General features: G+C 46.5%; 1 protein-coding gene across 4 annotated transcripts in view; it reads left to right on the top strand.

The window, feature by feature from the left end:
- Positions 1–20,182, top strand: part of LOC126516415 (phosphatidylcholine:ceramide cholinephosphotransferase 2-like) — a 241,920-nt gene that overhangs the window by 197,368 nt on the left and 24,370 nt on the right. For all 4 annotated transcript variants that reach the window (XM_050166535.3, XM_072285562.1, XM_055063975.2 and 1 more), the window contains 3 exons: positions 11,628–12,211; positions 15,401–15,518; positions 17,597–17,753. In XM_050166535.3, the coding sequence (XP_050022492.1) occupies positions 11,715–12,211; positions 15,401–15,518; positions 17,597–17,753 (772 nt within the window). In that variant the 5' untranslated portion in view covers positions 11,628–11,714. The remainder of the gene's footprint in view (positions 1–11,627; positions 12,212–15,400; positions 15,519–17,596; positions 17,754–20,182) is intronic.

Here is a 20,182-nt window from a genome sequence, read left to right as displayed (position 1 = left end):
GCCTCTCCTTCGAGGGAATGATCTATTATGCAGAAGCGAGCTAGCAAGCGCCAGGGAGTTCCAGGTCGTTAAGTACAGCCCAAGATGAGGGCCTATACGGCGCCGATGCTAATTTTGGATCTTCCTTTCGATTCTAGGGATCTTGCCCCGCTGTATACGCGCACCGTATAGGAGATCGATCGCACAGGGGACGCGTCCCTTCTACAGGCACGTCCCTTCTTTTTTCCCTTTTTTATCTTACCACCAGAGACGAGTCGAGCGTCGGAATCCAAGGGAAGATATCTCCCACTACACAACCTACTCGCACTGTCTGCGTTGTCTTTTTACGGTCGTGTTTTCGACACGATTGCCGTATATAGGGACATTAAAAGACCGTTTGCGTCTCGCTGAAACACTTGGCGCGTGCACGGCGATAAGGAGATGCCTTGCTTCTTGCGGCGTTTGTGAATGATTGGGTTTTTTTGTTTACTATTGCGTTCCGGGCCGCTTAAATATAGGCTGTTATGTTGATTTACGCCAGTCTCGGGCGCTCTTGTGGTTTCAGGGAGAAAGAGGCGCAAGGAGGGGATAAAGTTGAGTGGAAAGTCTGCACTGTATACGGTGTAAGAGTTGAGGAGGACTTTGAGATGAAAACTGGAGGTTTATTTACATTATTTACAGTGAGACGACCGAGAAATTAACAGTCATAGAAGTCATTACGGGCCGGCAGCAACTCGGACGCTGCGGCCCGTGGCAAGAAGCTCGAAAGAGATGAATCAAGGAATGCTCTGTACTGCCTACAGAATTTTCAGACAGCCGTTGTCTCTGTGCCTTTAACTGCTCACAATATTGTATCTCTTTTATCAATGCTGCCTTATCTCTCTCGTACTTTTGCTCACGCTCACGCCTACGTTCTTGATACTCACGTTCGCGTTCATTCTCACGTTCTTGACGCTCACACCTAAGAGTAAGTTCTTGAAGCTCACGCTTCCGTTCATTCTCGCGTTCTTGACGCTTACGCTCACTCTTACGCTCACGACGCTCACGCTCACGTTCACGACGCTCACGCTCCCGTGGTTCTTGTATCACCTCCCAAGCAAGCTCAATGCTTTCATCATCATTGCCACTATCTTGAATTGCCTTTGTGATAGCTGGCGTTTTCATCTGTTCGTCCGCCTCAACTCCCAAATCGTCGCACACCAACAAGTCTAACCTCGTCAACCTTCTAAGATCCATGGCAGCTGTCCCGACTGTTGGTTAGAACTGTTTTCCTTAATTAATTTGTGCAAACACACAATATGCAACAAATTCCCGATTCCTAGAACTATCAAAATAAACACAACATCTGAAGTCTGGCGAATCAAAAGGAAAAAAACCACACGCTCACTTACGGTTGCAGCACCCTGCCATCTGGTTCATTGGTCCGCTGTTCCCGGTTCCTCAGGACTCTCTGGGTCGAAGGCTCGCTCTTCTTCGCTACTCCCAGTTCCTCAGGACTACTTTGGACGAAGGCTCCCTCTTCTTCGCTGTTCCAAGTTCCTCTGGACTCCTTTGGACGAAGGCTCTTTTTCGCTGTTCCGGGTTCCTCAGGATTTCTCTCGACGAAGGTTGATCCGTAGCGCTGCCACCAGTTGTTAGATTCTGCAGTCGTAGTCGTAGGGATGAACTTGACTCTTCGTCGGGACTTAGGCGAGCAGGATTTATTTACATTATTTACAGTTTAAACAAGACATACATCGACAGTCTAGCGTGACTCCCAAATGGAGCCCGCAAGACGAAGCATGCAGCAATCGAGCACACAGCTCACGAGTACATTTCGAGCACAGAGCACGACGACGAGCACCCTCTAGCAGCCGACAGTCGCTGCTTATATGCACTCCGCTCGACGTCATAGTTCGACGTCATTGTAAACACGCCGCCTCTCCCCGGGACGGCTTACACACACACACGCACACACAGGTAGCATGGTCCGGAGCCGACGTCAGAGGGGCTTCGTAGAACTCGAAACCGACCCGGGTAGCGCACCCGGGTAGCACATTGTCTTGCGTCTTGGTCGGCGCGTAGGAAGGAGCCTACGACGACGTTCCCGCGGCAACTCCCCCACTCATAGCAGAACAGGGCGGCGTTGTCGTGTTGCGCACAAAGCCTGCTTCGTCGAACTCCTTCAGTCACAACGGCGACGAGGCTAGAACGTAACGGTGATGGTTTCAGCAAAAAGCCTGCTTCGTCAAACGCATCCTAGCTGAAGCGATGGAGAGTGGAGGACGTGCTTATTGTTCCCGACACAAAGTCGACTTAGTCACGCCGTGGCTAGAGGTTGGCGGCGGCGTTCGAAGATGAGGTTGCCACCGCTGGCGTAAATGGCTGGCAAACTTGCACTGCAGCTGGCCGTTCTTAACAACGGGCACACCGCGTGGGTTCCAGCTGTGTGCGCTAGCGGCAGCCTATCTCAGATCGGTCAAGTAGCTCTAGTTGACTAAACTGAACTGTAGAATCACGGAAAAATTACGCACCACCTTTTAGAACTATATGCGTTCACGTCAGCACCTTCCTTGTGAATTTCTTGCTCTCTCTCTCTCTCTCTCTCTCTGTGTGTGTGTGTGTGTGTGTGTGTGTGTGTGTGTGTGTGTGTGTGTGTGTGTGTGTGTGTGTGTGTGTGTGTGTGTGTACGGACGGACGGACGGACGGGGGCACTGTCTTATATTGTTCAAGCTTCCGTGCAAAAGCTGATGTCGGAGAAAGATGTCATATGCCGACATTAAATCACTCGGAGTGTGCATCCGATATAGCATCGATGGCTTGAATTGTCTGGTTAATTAGCTGTCATATTGGCATTACCTGCCTAGAGAACTCATATGCGCCCTTTAACTTACTCTTCAGTACGTATTTCCCGGTATTGCATGGTACTCCGTGCATATTGCATGGTACTCCGTGCATAGACCTTGTGCCAAAGCATAATATGTCAGAACTTTTTTGCTGAGGGACCAGCGTTCAAAGTGTCTAAACGCATAACTCGTCAGCGTGGTGCACGACGGTCTTTGTCAGAGAGAGAAAGAGAGAGAGAGAGTAAAACATTTTTATTAATGATATTTGAATGGCGAGAGCAGTGTGGGAGGAACCCTCAGTCCAGGGTCCCTAAGATGATTCCGGCGATGTTTCGAGTCCGTTGTATCACAGCTCGGAGGACCTCGGGAGGTCCGTCGCGGAGGGCATCGTCCCACAGCTCTTTGTTGCGTAGGGTTCTTGTCAGAATCAGAGTGACACAAACGCATCGTCATCAGTTGATGTTTAATAAATAGGCGTAACATACCGACACGCTCGCAGTTTTAAAATATACCGATGTACTCTAAGACGACGCGAACAAATGCATGTTGCTGACTATTGAAGGGAGTAAGTCGCACTATTTTTTGTATTCTACTTAATTGCTTAATTAGTCAAGATTAATTAACCAACTTTTGAAGCAACGAAGTTAGGTAAAAGAATGCGAATTGGAAAGTTGTAGAGCGCTTTGCAAAATGTCCGATTAAACAGTTTCTAACGTTCTATCTATTAGGTATTAGTGTTTTTTCCGCTTACTTCAGGTGGCTGCGAAATACAAAAAATTACCACGTGACTTGCCCGCTTGCGCGTCGTGATTCCAGCGCTTCCAAAAATTTCTCGAACAAGCAAGCGGACATGTCACGTGGTATTCTTTTGTATTTCGTGGGCATCTGCAGTAAACGGTAAAAACGCTGATGCCTAATAGATATAAAGTCGGAAACTGTTTAATCGGACGTTTTGCAAAGCGCGCTACAACTTTCTAATTTGATTTCTTTTTTGCCTAACTTCGTTGCATTGGAAGATGGTTAATTAATCTTGACTAATTATGCAAGTAAGCAGAATACGAAAAATAGTGTGGCTTACTTCATACAACATTCAGCAACATTCATTTGGTAGCGTCGTCTTAGAGTGTATCGGCATATTTTTAAACTCTGGCTAAAGTTAGCTGGGACACCCTGTATGTACTCGGTTAAGATTCAAGGAGCCATAATAGTTTTAGTTGGGCGTCCGCAGCAGCTCTGCGTACGCGTCAAACTCGCGGAGGCGTCAGTGCGCATGCGCAGTACGCAGGAGCACGCACGGTCTCTTGCGTGCGCCCGCAGCTTTTGAAAAGCTGCGTAGCGTCCGCTGCGGGCTTCGCGGGGCGTTCTCGCGTGGTCTCGCGTGTCCACGAGAGCCCATTTTTCGGTATCGCTCTTGCCGAAGATATGACTCCGGCTTGTGGTTTGACTTCGTGGCCGCTGATACTGGCTACACAGTTTCAGAAGGTGGCACATGGCGGCGCTGAGTAGCGCACTACTGGTTCCTGCGCGTGCAAGTCAGCAATCCCCTTCTCCGACTATATTGCCGTCTCGTGCGCGCACGCTCGGCTACGTACGCGCAACCTCGCGCGCTGCGTACGTGGGTGGTTGCGGGCGCCCAACTAAAACTGCCTAATGGCGCGTATTTAGACGTATACGCAGGATTATCGCGTGCCTCATCCATGCCTACCTGCAGGCGGCTCTCAGTGAGCGCCCGTGTACGTAACACATTTTTATTGTGTGTGTGTGTTTTAGGCGGTAGTGAACTCGGAAGCGTGTTTCGCTTTGTCTGATGTTCATCAGCAGAGAAGGCAAAAAGGAAGACGCGCCTGAGTCACAATGCCCGACTGCCACTTTATGACGCGCCCCATGCTTTCGGTGGGTATTGTAAGCACCGCGCAATGACCTTCCGTCAAGGGACTTGTTTCGCGCGAAATGAAGAGCCGCTGAGACGGGCGAGCGCGCGGTGGGTCGGCCGGCCGACCGACTGAGGGGGGCGGCGTGCAAAACAAGCCGCGCCACGCGGTCGCACTAAAAATACGCGCGCGCTCCGTGGCCGGCTTGTTCGGCGGCATCACCGCAAGTGTGGCGCAGCATCCGACGCGGATCCTCGATGGCGCCAGGGTGAGTGCGATGGTCGCGCTTACGCCACTGTTGTTGCGCGCGGTTCATTCATTCGTTAGATCGCTGCGAACATTTGCCTTTGTGACGTCACTTCGTCACTAACTGCACACGTTGTCGTCACTCCGTGACGAGCGGGCACATCTGCTCCGATTTCGAGGGCGCTAAGTTTCCGGTGGGAATGCTGTTCCGCCCGACTCGGAAAGCTTGAGGCGGTCGCTGATGCAAACGTGGTCCCGCGCACGCTTACGTTACGCGTTCGTCCGCCACGGCGCTGTTATTTGAATTGTGTCTGTTCACCTCGGGATAGGTTGTAAACAATATTGCACCCAAGCGTTTAATTGTGCGTCTGTCAGTGCAAAAGAGACAGTCCTTCGTTGCTGCGTGGGGCTTGCACGCGCCAAGTGGCAAAGCTGTTTTAGAGTGACGTGGCGGAAAATCTGCTTTGGCCACTTGCAGGGGTAAGCGAATCAGGAAGCGAATTTGGCTGCGTCATCACGACAGCATTATAGCACGCCGTGAGGCTTGGCGTATATGAAATGGGTATGTCATAAGCACTGTTTTGTTTATTATTATTATTATTATTATTATTATTATTATTTGTACTTATCAAAAAATCAGATATGCCGATAATGGAAATTTTTCGCAAAATTTCTTTCTCGACGAGCGCCAATTGGCGCTTTACAACTTGCTGATTAGAAGTCATATTCAGTGGTTAAAAGGTTAACTTATACCAATTAATTAGTCAGTTACAAAGTAAGAAATAGTGTCACTTTAGCTACGCGGTCTGATCTGTGCGCCAAAATGAGTGACCTTTTATTCCAAGTTCCGTTATTCTTGCTCCAAACAATTCACGAGGCCTGCTTCGAAGAACTTTCAAACTGAGAGAAAGAAAAAAAAGAAGTGCTGCATACAGCGGTCGTGTCCTTGGCTTGCATAGAGGCGATTCCTGCCAAAACGGCGTCGTGTTTTTCACTACAGGCAATTATTGCACTGAAAGTGCCCTCGCGCGATAAACGGCCGCTCGCCTCAATAATGCGATAGATTTCAGCGAGGTTAGCTCCAGTTTTGACCCGTCCCAGAATTGTTTTTATAGCGGGTACAGGTTAGTCGGTGTGCAGCCACAACCCTTCTCACAAATGCTGTCGCGGTATATAGTCTCTCTCGTGATTTACCCTTTCGTACTTTATGTGGTCGACGGTCCCATTGCGCTTGCTTTGTCAGAACGTGTCGTCGCCGTGCTCACATCATCACACGGGTCCCGTTTTTAGACGCCGTGGGTCGATTGCGTCTTGCGCAGGCCGCCCCGCGCGCGCGCACCCCGGATACGTTCTTCCGACATCGCCGTACACCTTTGCCCGTGCACAATTTCGGGACACCGTTAACGTGCGCCTGGGCTCGGAAGCGGGGTCGTCTATTTTCTGCCCATCGGGACCCATATAGCCGTTTCAATAAATTGACGCAGGCTGCAAATGTATTGAAAGCGGCTTGAACGATAAAAGTTAAATTATGGGGTTTAACGTGCCAACACCACGATCTGATTATAAGGCACGCCGTAGTGGGGGACTCCGGAAATTTGCACCACCTGGGATTCTTTAGCGTGCAGCTAAATCTAAGTACACGGGTGCTTTCGCATTTCGCCCCCATCGAAATGCGGCCGCCGTGGCCGGGATTCGGTCCCGCGACCTCGCGCTATGCAGCCTAACGCCACGTAGCCACTAAGCAACCTCGGCGGATTGAACGGTGAAAGTGAAGTATACGGTCGTAGCGTTTTGGGCAATTCATTAGTTCTCCGGCATGCAGTGCGCACCATTCAATCACTTGCTCGTTTTTGTTGTCCACAATCGTTTATACCCGCTGTGGTTGCTTAGTGGCTTTGGTGTTTCGCTGCTAAGCACGAGGTCGCGGGATCCAATCCCGGCCACGGCTGCCGCATCTTGATGGGGGCGAAATGCGAAAGCACCCGTGTATACTTAGATTTAAGTGCACGTTAAAGAACCCCACGTGGTCGTAATTAATCGTGAGTCCCACACTTCGGCGTGCCTCATAATCAGATCGTGGTTTTGGCATGTAAAACACCCATAATTTTATTTTTAACGATAATTTCTGGAGGTTTTGACAGTGTTCACAGTAGGGCATGTATACTATAATCAAAAAGCCCACTAAAGCGAGAGTATATTACATTCAACAACGTGGTTCGAGCGAGTCTGAAATGAAGCCGTGGTTTCTGCACTTGCCATGCACGTACATCTCACAACAGGAGTCAAATGCATATATATATATATATATATATATATATATATATATATATATATATATGTGTGTGTGTGTATATATATATATATATATATATATATATATATATATATATATATATATATATATATATGTGTGTGTGTGTGTGTGTGTGTGTGTGTGTGTGTGTGTGTGTGTGTGTGTGTGTGTGTGCGCGCGCGCGTGCGCGAGAGAGATTTCATAAGTTTTTAACGCGATTTTTGTTCATATCGAATTCCCGGGAGCGCTGACTGGCCTTCGTGCGCGTGTATCTGCAGTGCTATTTATGGCACCACGAATTGTGTGTTAACCGCAATTTCCGCTTTTGCCCCGCGAGTACATTGGAAGACAGAAGCGTTGAGCTGTTGGACCTTGTCTGATCAGGCAAACGTGAATTGAGACACGCAATACTGTGTTCAGTTCTGCCAGTCGAGGATGCCCGAAACTGATTTCGCTCGGTCTGTCATCGTTGGACATGCAGGGTGCTCATATGCGCTCTTGTTGTGTGCATCGCGACTTCTTGTAGGAGATAGATATAATTTTGTTCTTGCCGTGTGTTTAGAGGGTGGGGCTCCTAGTCCAGTGCTCAAATGGCCGTGGCGATGTCGTGGGTTCGCTGGATCAGCGCGCCCTATGAACCTGCGGTTTTCCGTCCCGTAGCACGGCTTCTTAGCTGTTCAGAGTTGGGAGGTGGGGTTGGTGTGGAGTACTTCTCCACGCGGTGTTGGCACTCCAGCGTGAAGTGAAAGAACCTTGTCGGACGAACGATTTGCTTTTCTTTTTTTTTTATCTGGCATCGTATGTGGGCTATACAGCAGGCTTACCATGTACAGGTGAACACTGTATCATACACGCCTAATCACGTATACTGACGTCGATCACTGGGGCGGCAGTAGTGTTTTTTTATAAGCCGCCAGGCAGCACCGGCGCAAAGTCGCATCTTGTGCTGGCGCGTTTTTAGAGCCACAACTATCTAGAAACGTTTGTCTTGTGTGATAGGTGTCGTTGAAAAAAGAAAAAAAAAAACGACCCATGTACTGTACGTTAATGATATGTTGCTGCGGGCTCCTCTGCCTTACTACGGGACCTTTTAGCCCTAGAAAAATACACTCGCAAGCCCCGAAGCGCCATAAATAATTTAATATACTTTAGTAACATCTTCGTGAAGACTAGTTGGTTCATCTTGAGAACTAAGCTCAAACAGCACAACTAAAACAAGGACACACAGAACAAGTTCTGACTGCCAACTAAATTTTTATTTGGAGAACGCCAGCCCTTATGTATCCTTGCCAAGGAAAATGGGTCCCAGTGCGCCACCAATCATAAATGTAAGTTCACTGACCGCCAAACTGGTAAATTAGAAAAGCGTGGATTTCAATGAGGGTGTCGAACCGAACCCGAACCGAAATGTTGGGCCGAACCGAACCCGAACCGATATTTTTGGAACGTGCCTGAACCTGAACGGAACCTGAGCTGTAGAAAAATAATAATAATAGAGGTTACCGGTTCGGCACGAAAGGGCTCAAGCATATATGAGGCGACAACGGGTGCTCAATCGTTTGCACGCTTCTTCGAATAGCTACTTCAATCGGCGCAGCCTACCAGCAGATTGTTATATATGACTCACGAGTTGCGCTGTGTGCGAGAATGGGGATAGTCAATGGGTATGTGCTGGTAACTACGGCCACCTCGGCAGAGACGCCTAATTGCACTTTCGAGGTCGGTCGTGCCAGTTGTGCTCTGTGGCCGAAAAGTTGTTTGAGGGTTTCCGCGCAATCAACATATCTGGTGACGCTCCCCCATTCGGTCATTAAGTCAACTTGTTACTAAGTCTGGTTAAACTAGATGAACACGGAGCGTCGAAAAGACGATACCTCGAGGAGGGATATCAACGAGCTCAGCTGCATGACTTATTGCAACCATAACTGCGGTCGCTAACGAATGTCGTCACCTTCTCAGTGAGCAGTAACCGCGGCTGTAAACGGCGCGCAAAATCTGCTTTTGTTACGTGCCATGGTTCAACACACGTGTGGTACTTAGCCAATCAGAGTACAACACTCTTCGAGTTGTAGAGAGAGAGAGAGAGAGAGAGAAGGGAAGAAGGAAAGGCAGGGAGGTTAACCAGACAGAGTCCAGTTTGCTACCCTACACGTGGGGAGGGGAATGGCAAGTGAAAGAGAGGGAGAGAGAGAACTTAGGTGTAGGATGTCTATGGTCGGGCACTCAAGTCTGTTGCCCTCAGGTAGCGAAAAAGCGCTCGAACTGCTTTCTGCGCTAATGAACTGTGAGGCCAGGCTCCCAAGATCTTCGCTTCCCTAAATGGCCTGTCATTATTCGGGGCCCACAATGTGCATACTTCTGGTTTCTTTGTCCGCCCTTAGCCAGCGCAAGACTACGCGCGACGTGCAGATGCGCAAGAAACATCGACGTATGGTTTAGCGTAAAGCGTCCTTGTTCATCGTTCAGAAGCATCAATGTCCTCACCTTCTAAGAAAGCAGCAAACTGAGCGAAATGTCAAATGCTAACTTCATTCTTCCCTTTGACTAGAAGTTTGGAGTTGTAATTTGTGTACTGCAGTGTGAATTCGCGCTGTCTTCGACACCCATAGATCACACGCCACAGTTCGCTCACCACCAGTGCTTCAGTAAAAACCTGAATCAAAACGGACGGTAACTGACTCTGCTGCTAACGAGTGTGGAAGCGGCGCAGACCTCATTACTCTGACTCAGGAATTATCATTTATTCGTCGTCATTATCAGCAGCAGCCTATTTTTACGTCCACTGCAGGGCGAAGGCCTCTCCCAGCGATCTCTGATTACCCCTGTCTTGCGCTAGATCATTCCAACTCGCGCCTGCTAATTTCGTCGTTTCATCACCCCACTTAATTTTCTGCCGTCCTCCACAGCGCTTCCCTCCCCTTGGCACCCATTCTGTAACTCCTATGGTCCACTGGTTGTCTACTCTAGGCATTACATGGCCTGCCCAGCTCCATATTTATCTCTTAAAGGCGCCCTAAACCACTTTTTATCGAAGTGGGAAAAGGCATTTGAAGTGAAAATAGGCGATTTCAGAAATACTTTGCCGGAAAAAGTACTTCAATGCGTTCAGCAGAAGCGGAGTTATTGGTAATCAAACACGGCCTCCTCTGTGTTCCCGTTCCTTCTTCAAAGCCTTTCACTGCGAAGGCTACGGCGCAGTGGGGCGTGCCCACAACGCTGCGCCTTTTAAGTGTCACCGTAGTGCGCAGTCCAAATTTCGCTTTGGATGTTAACGTAGACGCCACGACTTCCAATTTTGGTGCCTACGGCGCGCTAAACGTAAGCCAAACGCGGTTGTCCTCAGCGAACCGCAGTGCGCTTAGCCAGTGGACTCGTGGCGGCGATATCTACGCTGTGTAGCCGACCGCATCTACCAATAGCTGCCGCCTATGGGAATTCGCTTTATCGCGAAATAAAGCATCCAGAAGAGAGTGAGGAGCACGCTTCTGTTTGAAAAGAGAGCGTTTGAGAGAAAGGTGAATTCACGTTCCGCTTGCGAAGTTCCACGCACCGCGTACGACAGCAAAACTTGACTGAAATGTTCACAGCAGCGTATGCTACCCGCGGACTATGTTATTTCACCCAGCCCGAGTGGTGGTTCGGAGCCCCTTTAATGTGAACTAGAATACCGGATATCCCCGTTTGCTCTCTGATCCATACCGCTCTCTTCCGGTCTGTTAACGTTACGCCTAACATTTTTCGTTCCATCGCTCATTGCGCGGTCGTTAACTTGTTCGCGAGCTTGTGCTCACTTATTACCTCTGTCTTTCTACATGATAATCTCCCCGTATCTGTGTAATTCATTCGTACATGTCTGCCTTCTTTTGATGAAACCTTCGCATACGCCATGCGGGCAGGTCGGTATTACTATGCAGCATATCGCCATGGGGCCGGATAAACTGGACTGCTCGAACCGGTTCGCGAACCGTTATAAATTTTATTTCTCTGGTACTTAACCGGAACGAAATGGGAGCGCGTTGAACCCGAACCGAACCGGTATTTCTTTTTTTTTTTTTTCGGTTCAACACCCTCCTTTTAATTAACATTGGCTTTGCAAGTAGAGTCCCTGCATGGCTCCCGCATACGGGTTAGTTACAAAATGCCACCGGGGCCGTGAGCGCTGTTGCTCGCCGATGTGCTCATACCTGTGGCCTCTGTGCCTTGATTCCAGGAACGCGAACTTGTGTAACAGTAGTAACGATTAGGAAGACTCGCTATGGTTGCTTAGTGGCATTGGCATTGCGCCATTCTATTTTGGGTTACTTAGAGAAGTCTGAAATATTCTAAAAGACACTAATGTGTCAGCAGCGTTTAAATGTAAACACAGGCAACCGTCACGGATGAAAACGCAGGTTTCACTTTCCTTGTGCGCAGGCGTGCTACCACCGCCAGGGCGAGCGAGGCATCGGTGCGATGCGCGGAGGAGACCGCTGGCGCTAGGCGGCGGCGGGCTGACGCCCCATGATTCAAGTGATGGACACCACATTGTCGGCGACAGGTGCCGAGGGCCAGCCGCTGCTGTGCAACGGCGCGGCGTCGGGCGCCTCATCCGGTGTTGGTGGTACCTCGGGCCTGCACCATTCGTGGCCTGAACACCATGCCAGCTGCGACGAGTATCGCAATCGGCGCGACAAGAATGGCGACCTGCTCGCGTGCGACACAGTCATCAGCATCGGTGCGGCTGCCTCCCCCGTTGAGCGCGGCGGCGAGCCGCGGCTGTTGCAGGAGAAGTGGAAGACCCTGGTGGCCTTCACCTTCCTGTCGGCCAACCTAATCCTCAACCTGACGTGCTTGGCCTACGTGCACGAGCGCATCCCCGACCGAGCCAAGTACCCGCCGCTGCCGGACGTCTTCTTTGACTACTTCCCGCCGCTTGACTGGGCGCTCGACGTGTCCGAGTCCATCATCATATTCTGCATCTGGTCCACGCTTGGCTTGCTGCTCATACACCGCTACAGGTGAGCACACGAGCCGTGCTGGCGTGTCTTTAGATGCCAGAGTGAATGTGCCAGCCCCCTTAATTAGAAATTGCGACATCAGAATCGTGAAATCTAAGTTGCTGCCGACGCATGTTGGAAGTCAGCTCAAAGAAACAAAGCACATAAGGAGGAAGTTTCAGTTCTGTCTTGTGCCCTTCACTTTTATGGGCTTGTTTCCAATACATAATTATGGCGTAAGCATATATTTTGATGATCACCTGTCATAGCTCGAGCCTGAGATGCACATCCGCTTCAAAAATGAGAACACTTATTGAATGGTGGCATTTTGTGTATCTGTGAGAGAGAGAGCATGTGTGCATGCACGCTTGCTTCACTGCCGGGTCTCTTATTTCGTTTGGACATTGTTAACATAAAGTGAAAGAAGCTCACATGAAAGATCTGATATTTTTGTGTTAAGGTACTGGGTAGTGGTACATGTCCATTTATGAAGTATACTTGTTTATGCAGTCCACAATGAGCACATGCAGTATGTGCAAAGAATGGTTTTGCATGCTGTCTTATGTTCAAGTTTTACTATATTGCAGCACACAGAGCAGTATACCTAGCGAAATCTTTTCGTGTTAAGTCAGCATGAACATGCAGTGGAATAAAGAAGCTGTTGGCATTGCAATGTAAATCATGATCTACTTCAAGGTAGAACTTCTCACTAGTCAACTGTTCTGCAATGGATCATCAAGTGGGTACTTGCAATAAGGCTTCTAAAGGCAGCCTGTTAAGGGTGACCAAATATTCTAAACTTTCAAATAATGAATCAAATACGTAAAGGCAAGGCGCAGAATACCAGGACTTAGGAAGAAACACATGAAACTAAAGCAAAAACAAAGCAAATTTTGCCTCTGCCACTGTGAGTATAATGAATGGGAATTTTTTAGAGTGTCCTGTATCGCTTAAGTATAAAGACATTTCCAACTAAACTACTATTATTTGGACTCAAATTTCACTCATGCATTATATTTGGCAATGAGTATTGCTTGCTATATTTATTGATGCTGCAACTCTGTATTTTCTTGGGAATAAATCTGTATACACTCAATTGCAACATAAGTTGATATTATAGTTCAGTGACAGTGATCTTCAGGGATCATTCTAAGTAAAAAAAAGTGTTTTCTTTGCTCTACCATTGCTGCAGTCACCATGCATTCCCATTTTATCATCGAAGATGCTAACCTGTTCACAGGAGCCCTTTTAAACCTTCTTTGTGCAAACTCACAACCACACATGTTCTGAATAATCCTGTTTATTTGTTTATAATGCTCCATTCAAATGGGATAAATCATGCTTCATATTAGGCTCAGTGTACCACAAGTGAAGTTTACTGATATAGGTCATGTTTGATGTCAACATTGTTTTATATTAATGGTGAAAAAGCCTGTTCATGATATGAAAACTATTTGAAAAGTATTCCATTCAATTTGCGCTTGATTCGATCTCAAAAATTACTATTAGCACACCTTTTATTAAGTGCTTATTGCTCCTAACTTATTCTTTATTTTCTTGTAAGTTGGGTTGCCACCTGACCAGTTTTTCACTGGCTCAGCCAGCTTTTTGTCGTGGTGCCAGCTGCCAGTTCAACCCCCACACCAGCACACTATTTGCTGGTTTTCTGGGTCTCCTGAAATCGGCACATTATGAACTGCACCGCAAGTGCTCTTTTAGGTGCTCATGCACAACAGACAATTGAATTGTCACAGATGAATTCGTTATTAAGTCCTCGAACTTTCCTTAAGTATGCCCATGCATTAAATAAAGCCTTATGTATATTTTTGCCATCTAGACTTCTATGTGTTGCTAAGTTGTTCGTAAGCTAGTAATTTACATACCTTATATCTCTGTCACATGAGCATGCAAAAAATCTTTTATATAAGCGGTCTTTTGCTAAGTTGAAACAATTTTTTTTATTGCTTCCTTCTGGACATGCTACTGAAAGCATGGTGCTGCATTCGAAACAAGATCGGCCAAAATAAACTGATGTATCTAGAAATATGAAGTGAAAACTTACTGTATTACGTGGTTTTCAAATAAATTTAACAACACCAGATTAAGAAACATTAATGTAAAGGTTTATTGTAGTAGTTTAAAGCGACACTAAAGGCAAATACTAAGTCTACGTGTACTGTTTAAATCGCTTTCCAGAAACCTCGCAATGCTTGTTTCGTGCCAAGAGAAGACCTAGTTTACAAGAAAATTGTATCTGAAGGATCCGAATATGTTTTTCGAAATTCAAATCTCTCACCACCCAACCGGGTGAGTGGTGACTTTGCATACGCCATCACCACCCTTTGCTGCCGTCGGTGAGTAAAACGGCGATCAGCAGACGGCAGCACCGAGCCAAGACATAGCGGCGGATTCGCCGCTGCAGCTGCTTTTTGGTCAAGTGGCGTAAACCATTCGGGCATCCCGCAACATCACATGGAAGTTGAGTTCTCTGCTACTTGCAGTCTGTGCCAGTTTTGCTAGCCAGCAAAACGAGTGCAGCACTACGCAATCAGAAAAGTACTGAAACGCGAAAGCGTGCGCGGTGCAGAGTTGAGTGCAAACGAAACGTTTCGACCACCTGCGTCGTTATCAACGGTAATTTCAGTTCGTTCCTTTTTCTAAATACGAAATGGAACTGGACAAGTAGCATTTTATTTTATCTTATAATCAATACGAGGATGTTTTTTGCAACGAGTAGTTGAGTACTAGTAACAGAATTTTGCCTTCAGTAGTTTTCACAGACAGAATGCACTCCCCCTCACCCATCTTCTCATCGCCAGTTGTTCTTTTTTTTCCCACGGTGAAGGTGGCAGCCCTACTTGTAAGGCAAGAATTACCATTATATTTACGTATCTAAATATATGATGCTGAGTTACTGAAGCAAAGGCCACCATTTTTTCCTGAAGACAGTTTGGTTTGTAGACCGATTTGGGCATACCTGTTCATCCCTATGGTTTCAAATGACTTTTTGCATTTGCATTTATTTTCCTTGCTTGTTTCTTTGCCTGCATGCACTTGTGCAACTTTGAAAGCTTCTTGAAACAGTGCTTTGAACAAATGTTTCTGCCTTGTTCAAGGCAGTGTTGTGTATGATCTCAGTCCTTGTTTTAATCATGACTTTTTAAGTTTTATCTTGTACTAATATCCTTCCTGTGCATTGGCTTCTTACAGGTGGATTGTCCTGCAACGTGTTTTCTTCATTATGGGTCTTTTATACTTTATGAGGAGTATTACAATGTTTGTCACTCAAGTCCCTGTTGCAAGTACAACGTACTACTGTTCTCCAAAAGTGAGTGGTACCCTTAGAACTTCTGCTAGTGACTCCTTCAGCAGTCTTATCATGTTATTGTTTCAGGCCTGCTAGATTTAGTAGCACACATAAGCAAGGGACAGTACCACAGGTGCTGCATTCATAACTCTCACGAATATTGAGGAACCAGGAGTTCCGAAGCCTAATTTGTTTTGTGCGCTTTTGTAGTATGTGAAGAGGAAATGCAAGGTCAGATTTGGAAGTTTAATTTCAGGGACATAAGAACAGCACTTGAAGAATGAGAAGGCGAAGAGGAATGGAAGCAAAGGTTACTTACCCTTCGTAACACTATCCAGCTGCTTTGCTCACATGAATAAAACACATGCACATCTGCGCACCGTTAGGTCAGTTTAACATGTCTTATGAGTAGCTTTTCAGCCACAATAGCTCTGAGTGCTTCTCTTAATCGGCACGCTGTTTTAAGCGTAATATGTGGACACTTCGATATCTCTCATTTGGGATATGAAACAAGTGCATATATATTTATGACAGATTATTTAGGGGAATTAACTGATGCATGCATTTTGGTTGAAAAGTATATTTTTGTGGCACCTCTTTGTTAGAAGCAGTTGTGCAAATAAATCAGTAAAGTGGTATATCTGAAACTGCAGATCACAATCTTCAGGGGGTTTCGGCAGGGTCAACAGGGGATTACAAAACACCTCAGGTGTTTGACTGTACGGAGTAAAAATGAATAGAAGCTGCAGTTTGCTCAAGTATGGCATGGGCACATCTGTTCTTCATTACGAAATCCATGAATTTCCTCATACTTGATCGCTGAATAAAAATGCAAACTCGGTATCCATGTGGAGCAATCAATGAAATCATAGGCTGCCACTTAACATCAAGCATTAATTGATGATAGTGCTGTGAAAACTATTTTGAAAAAACCTGAAAACTAATAGACAAGCTCACTCTAGCCAACAGCCATATTTCTGTATTGGCTTTTAGTGTTATCAGTTGACTCTTATGACTCTCACCTTATAAAATTCAAGTAAGACATCAGCAGGATTGTCAATCTTCTTGTATGTGTGTTTTGAGTTTAATTGGGGGGATTGGTATTTGTATGCATTACTCAAATGATATTGCGCAACAAAAAACGACACGGACATGAGAGGACTACACACCAAGCGCTTGGTGTGTCGTCCTCTCACGTCCGTGTCGGTTTTTTTGTTGCGCAATATCATTTGAGTAATGGATTACCAACTTGCCCGGAATGGTGGTGTCAATGTGTAAAGTTTGTGTCAAAAGCCCTTCCCTATGAAACTATATTTATTCCTGTGGAAACAATAAACAGGCTAGACGCAGGTAAACCCCCTTTCCTTGAAAACAACTTCAGGCAGAAGACACCTGCAAAAATTAAGTTCAGGGGTCATATATTGTAAGGATTGTTTTCCTTTCATTCCATTCTTTTCGCTCATCCGTTGGGCTAAGCGGCGGACTGTGGCAATAACAGTAGAGCAGCTGCAAGTGAGCCTATGATGAATGACAAAAAGAATGGAGAATTAAAATAATTGCTCTAAAGTATGGCTCCTAGCCACATCTTTGCATTTGGGGATTACAGGGCACCAGATTTCGGGGAGCACTCCATTAGGAAATTAAAACAAAATAATGCAATTTGACTTTCACTTCAGACCCTCAAAATTGTTGGTTATGATGTTATGACAAGCTCGTAATGAATAAACAAACTTCCCAAGCTTAAAAGTGAAGGGGAAAATTATCATCCACCCTAAAGTAGGGCGAAGCTACAAAGTAAACTTCAAGTTTCCCAGAAAGTTTTGCAGCTGATAAATTTACCCTGGTTCGCGGGCAAGGACAAGGGCAAGTATGGGCTTTTTTGTGAAAAACTTGAATGTGTATCCTTTGTAGCATTATGGTTAGTTTAGGGTGGATGACAACATTTATTTTCATGGAACTTTCTCAACCTTGCTTATAAAACTTTAAGTTAGTGAGTGAACTAAGGTAGAGGTAGTTAGCACTTTCCCTGTAGCATGCTGAACTGAAGAAGAGTAGTATACACTCTCATTTTTATTTTCCACTTGTGCTTCTTCTTCCAGGCAAATAGCACAAATCCGCTTCTAATAATGAAACGGGTTGCCCAGCTGCTGAGTGGATTTGGACTGTCGATAAATGGGCAGCACACATTCTGTGGAGACTACATCTACAGTGGGCACACAGTCATTTTAACTCTTGCTTACCTCGTTGTCAGGGAATGTAAGTAGACAACATTAAACTATACTTTGAATATGTGATGCATGCATGCACCTAATTCACCCTGTTGTTTTTTGCCTGTAGCAGAACCTGAAAATATCAGTGTACCAGAATTGCTATGCTATTGCTATTGCGGTGGCGTAGAGGTAGAACACCCGCCTCGCGTGCAAGAGGTCCGTGGTTCGAATCCCGGTGCCGCGCAATTTTCCACCGGATTAAAAAAAAAAAAAAAAATCCGCGTGTTGATAAAATTGCATAAAACAGGCCTGGGGTGTGGCCTGATGCCGGTGACCAGAACCGGTAACACACTCCCTCACCAGAGCAGGATTGGCCACCCTGGTGCAGTACTTGGCCACAACCTCCTATATGAACACAACAATCAAACCCCGGCCCTCAGTCCCCAGCAGCTGCGAAGCAACTGACCACGGCGGCGGTCAGACCTGCGACGCTGCAGAGGGTGCTAAGAATCCCTGGCTCCGGACAGGCCGCCATTGGAATCTGAACCTGGCAACGTTTAACGCAAGAACATTATCTAGTGAGGCGAGTCTAGCAGTGCTATTGGAAGAATTAGAGGGCAGTAAATGGGATATAATAGGGCTCAGTGAAGTTAGGAGGCCAAAAGAAGCATATACAGTGTTAAGGAGCGGGCACGTCCTGTGCTACCGGGGCTTAGCGGAGAGACGAGAACTAGGAATCGGATTCCTGATTAATAAGAATATAGCTGGTAACATACAGGAATTCTATAGCATTAACGAGAGGGTGGCATGTCTTGTTGTGAAACTTAATAAGAGGTACAAAATGAAGGTTGTACAGGTCTACGCCCCTACATCCAGTCATGATGACCAGGAAGTCGAAAGCTTCTACGAAGACGTGGAATCGGCGATGGGTAGAGTGAAAACAAAATACACTATACTGATGGGCGATTTCAATGCCAAGGTAGGCAAGAAGCATGCTGGAGACAAGGCAGTGGGGGAATATGGCATAGGCACTAGGAATAGCAGGGGGGAGGTATTAGTAGAGTTTGCAGAACAGAATAATATGAGGATAATGAATACCTTCTTCCGCAAGCGGAATAACCGAAAGTGGACATGGAGGAGCCCGAACGGCGAGACTAGAAATGAAATAGATTTCATACTCTGCGCTAACCCTGGCATCATACAAGATGTGGACGTGCTCGGTAAGGTGCGCTGCAGTGACCACAGGATGGTAAGAACTCGAATTAGCCTAGACCTGAGGAGGGAACGGAGGAAACTGGTACATAAGAAGCCGATCAATGAGTTAGCGCTAAGAGGGAAAATAGAGGAATTCCAGATCAAGCTACAGAACAGGTATTCGGCTTTAAGCCACGAAGAGGATCTTAGTGTTGAAGCAATGAACGACAATCTTGTGGGCATCATTAAGGAGTGTGCAATAGAAGTCGGTGGTAACTCCGTTAGACAGGATACCAGTAAGCTATCGCAGGAGACGAAAGATCTGATCAAGAAACGCCAATGTATGAAAGCCTCTAACCCTACAGCTAGAATAGAACTGGCAGAACTTTCGAAGTTAATCAACAAGCGTAAGACAGCTGACATAAGGAAGTATAACATGGATAGAATTGAACAAGCTCTCAGGAACGGAGGAAGCCTAAAAGCAGTGAAGAAGAAACTAGGAATTGGCAAGAATCAGACGTATGCGCTAAGAGACAAAGCCGGCAATATCATTACTAATATGGATGAGATAGTTCAAGTGGCTGAGGAGTTCTATAGAGATTTATACAGTACGAGTGGCACCCACGATGATAATGGAAGAGAGAATAATCTAGAGGAATTCGATATCCCAGAAGTAACGCCGGAAGAAGTAAAGAAAGCCTTGGGAGCTATGCAAAGGGGGAAGGCAGCTGGGGAGGATCAGGTAACAGCAGATTTGCTGAAGGATGGTGGGCAGATTGTTCTAGAAAAACTGGCCAGCCTCTATACGCAATGCCTCAAGACCTCGAGCGTACCGGAATCTTGGAAGAACGCTAACATAATCCTAATCCATAAGAAAGGCGACGCCAAAGACTTGAAAAATTATAGACCGATCAGCTTACTGTCCGTTGCCTACAAAGTATTTACTAAGGTAATTGCAAATAGAATCCGGAACACCTTAGACTTCCGTCAACCAAAGGACCAGGCAGGATTCCGTAAAGGCTACTCAACAATAGATCATATTCACACTATCAATCAGGTGATAGAGAAATGTGCGGAATATAACCAACCATTATATATAGCTTTCATTGATTACGAGAAAGCGTTTGATTCAGTCGAAACCTCAGCAGTCATGGAGGCATTGCGGAATCAGGGTGTAGACGAGCCGTATGTAAAAATACTGAAAGATATCTATAGCGGCTCCACAGCCACTGTACTCCTCCATAAAGAAAGCAACAAAATCCCAATAAAGAAAGGCGTCAG

The sequence above is a fragment of the Dermacentor andersoni genome, chromosome 1 (assembly GCF_023375885.2).
Source record: "Dermacentor andersoni chromosome 1, qqDerAnde1_hic_scaffold, whole genome shotgun sequence".
In the NCBI taxonomy this organism is placed as follows: Eukaryota; Metazoa; Arthropoda; class Arachnida; order Ixodida; family Ixodidae; genus Dermacentor; species Dermacentor andersoni.
The sequence above is the reverse complement of the archived record's forward strand: the minus strand, read 5'-3'. Positions and strand labels throughout refer to the sequence as shown.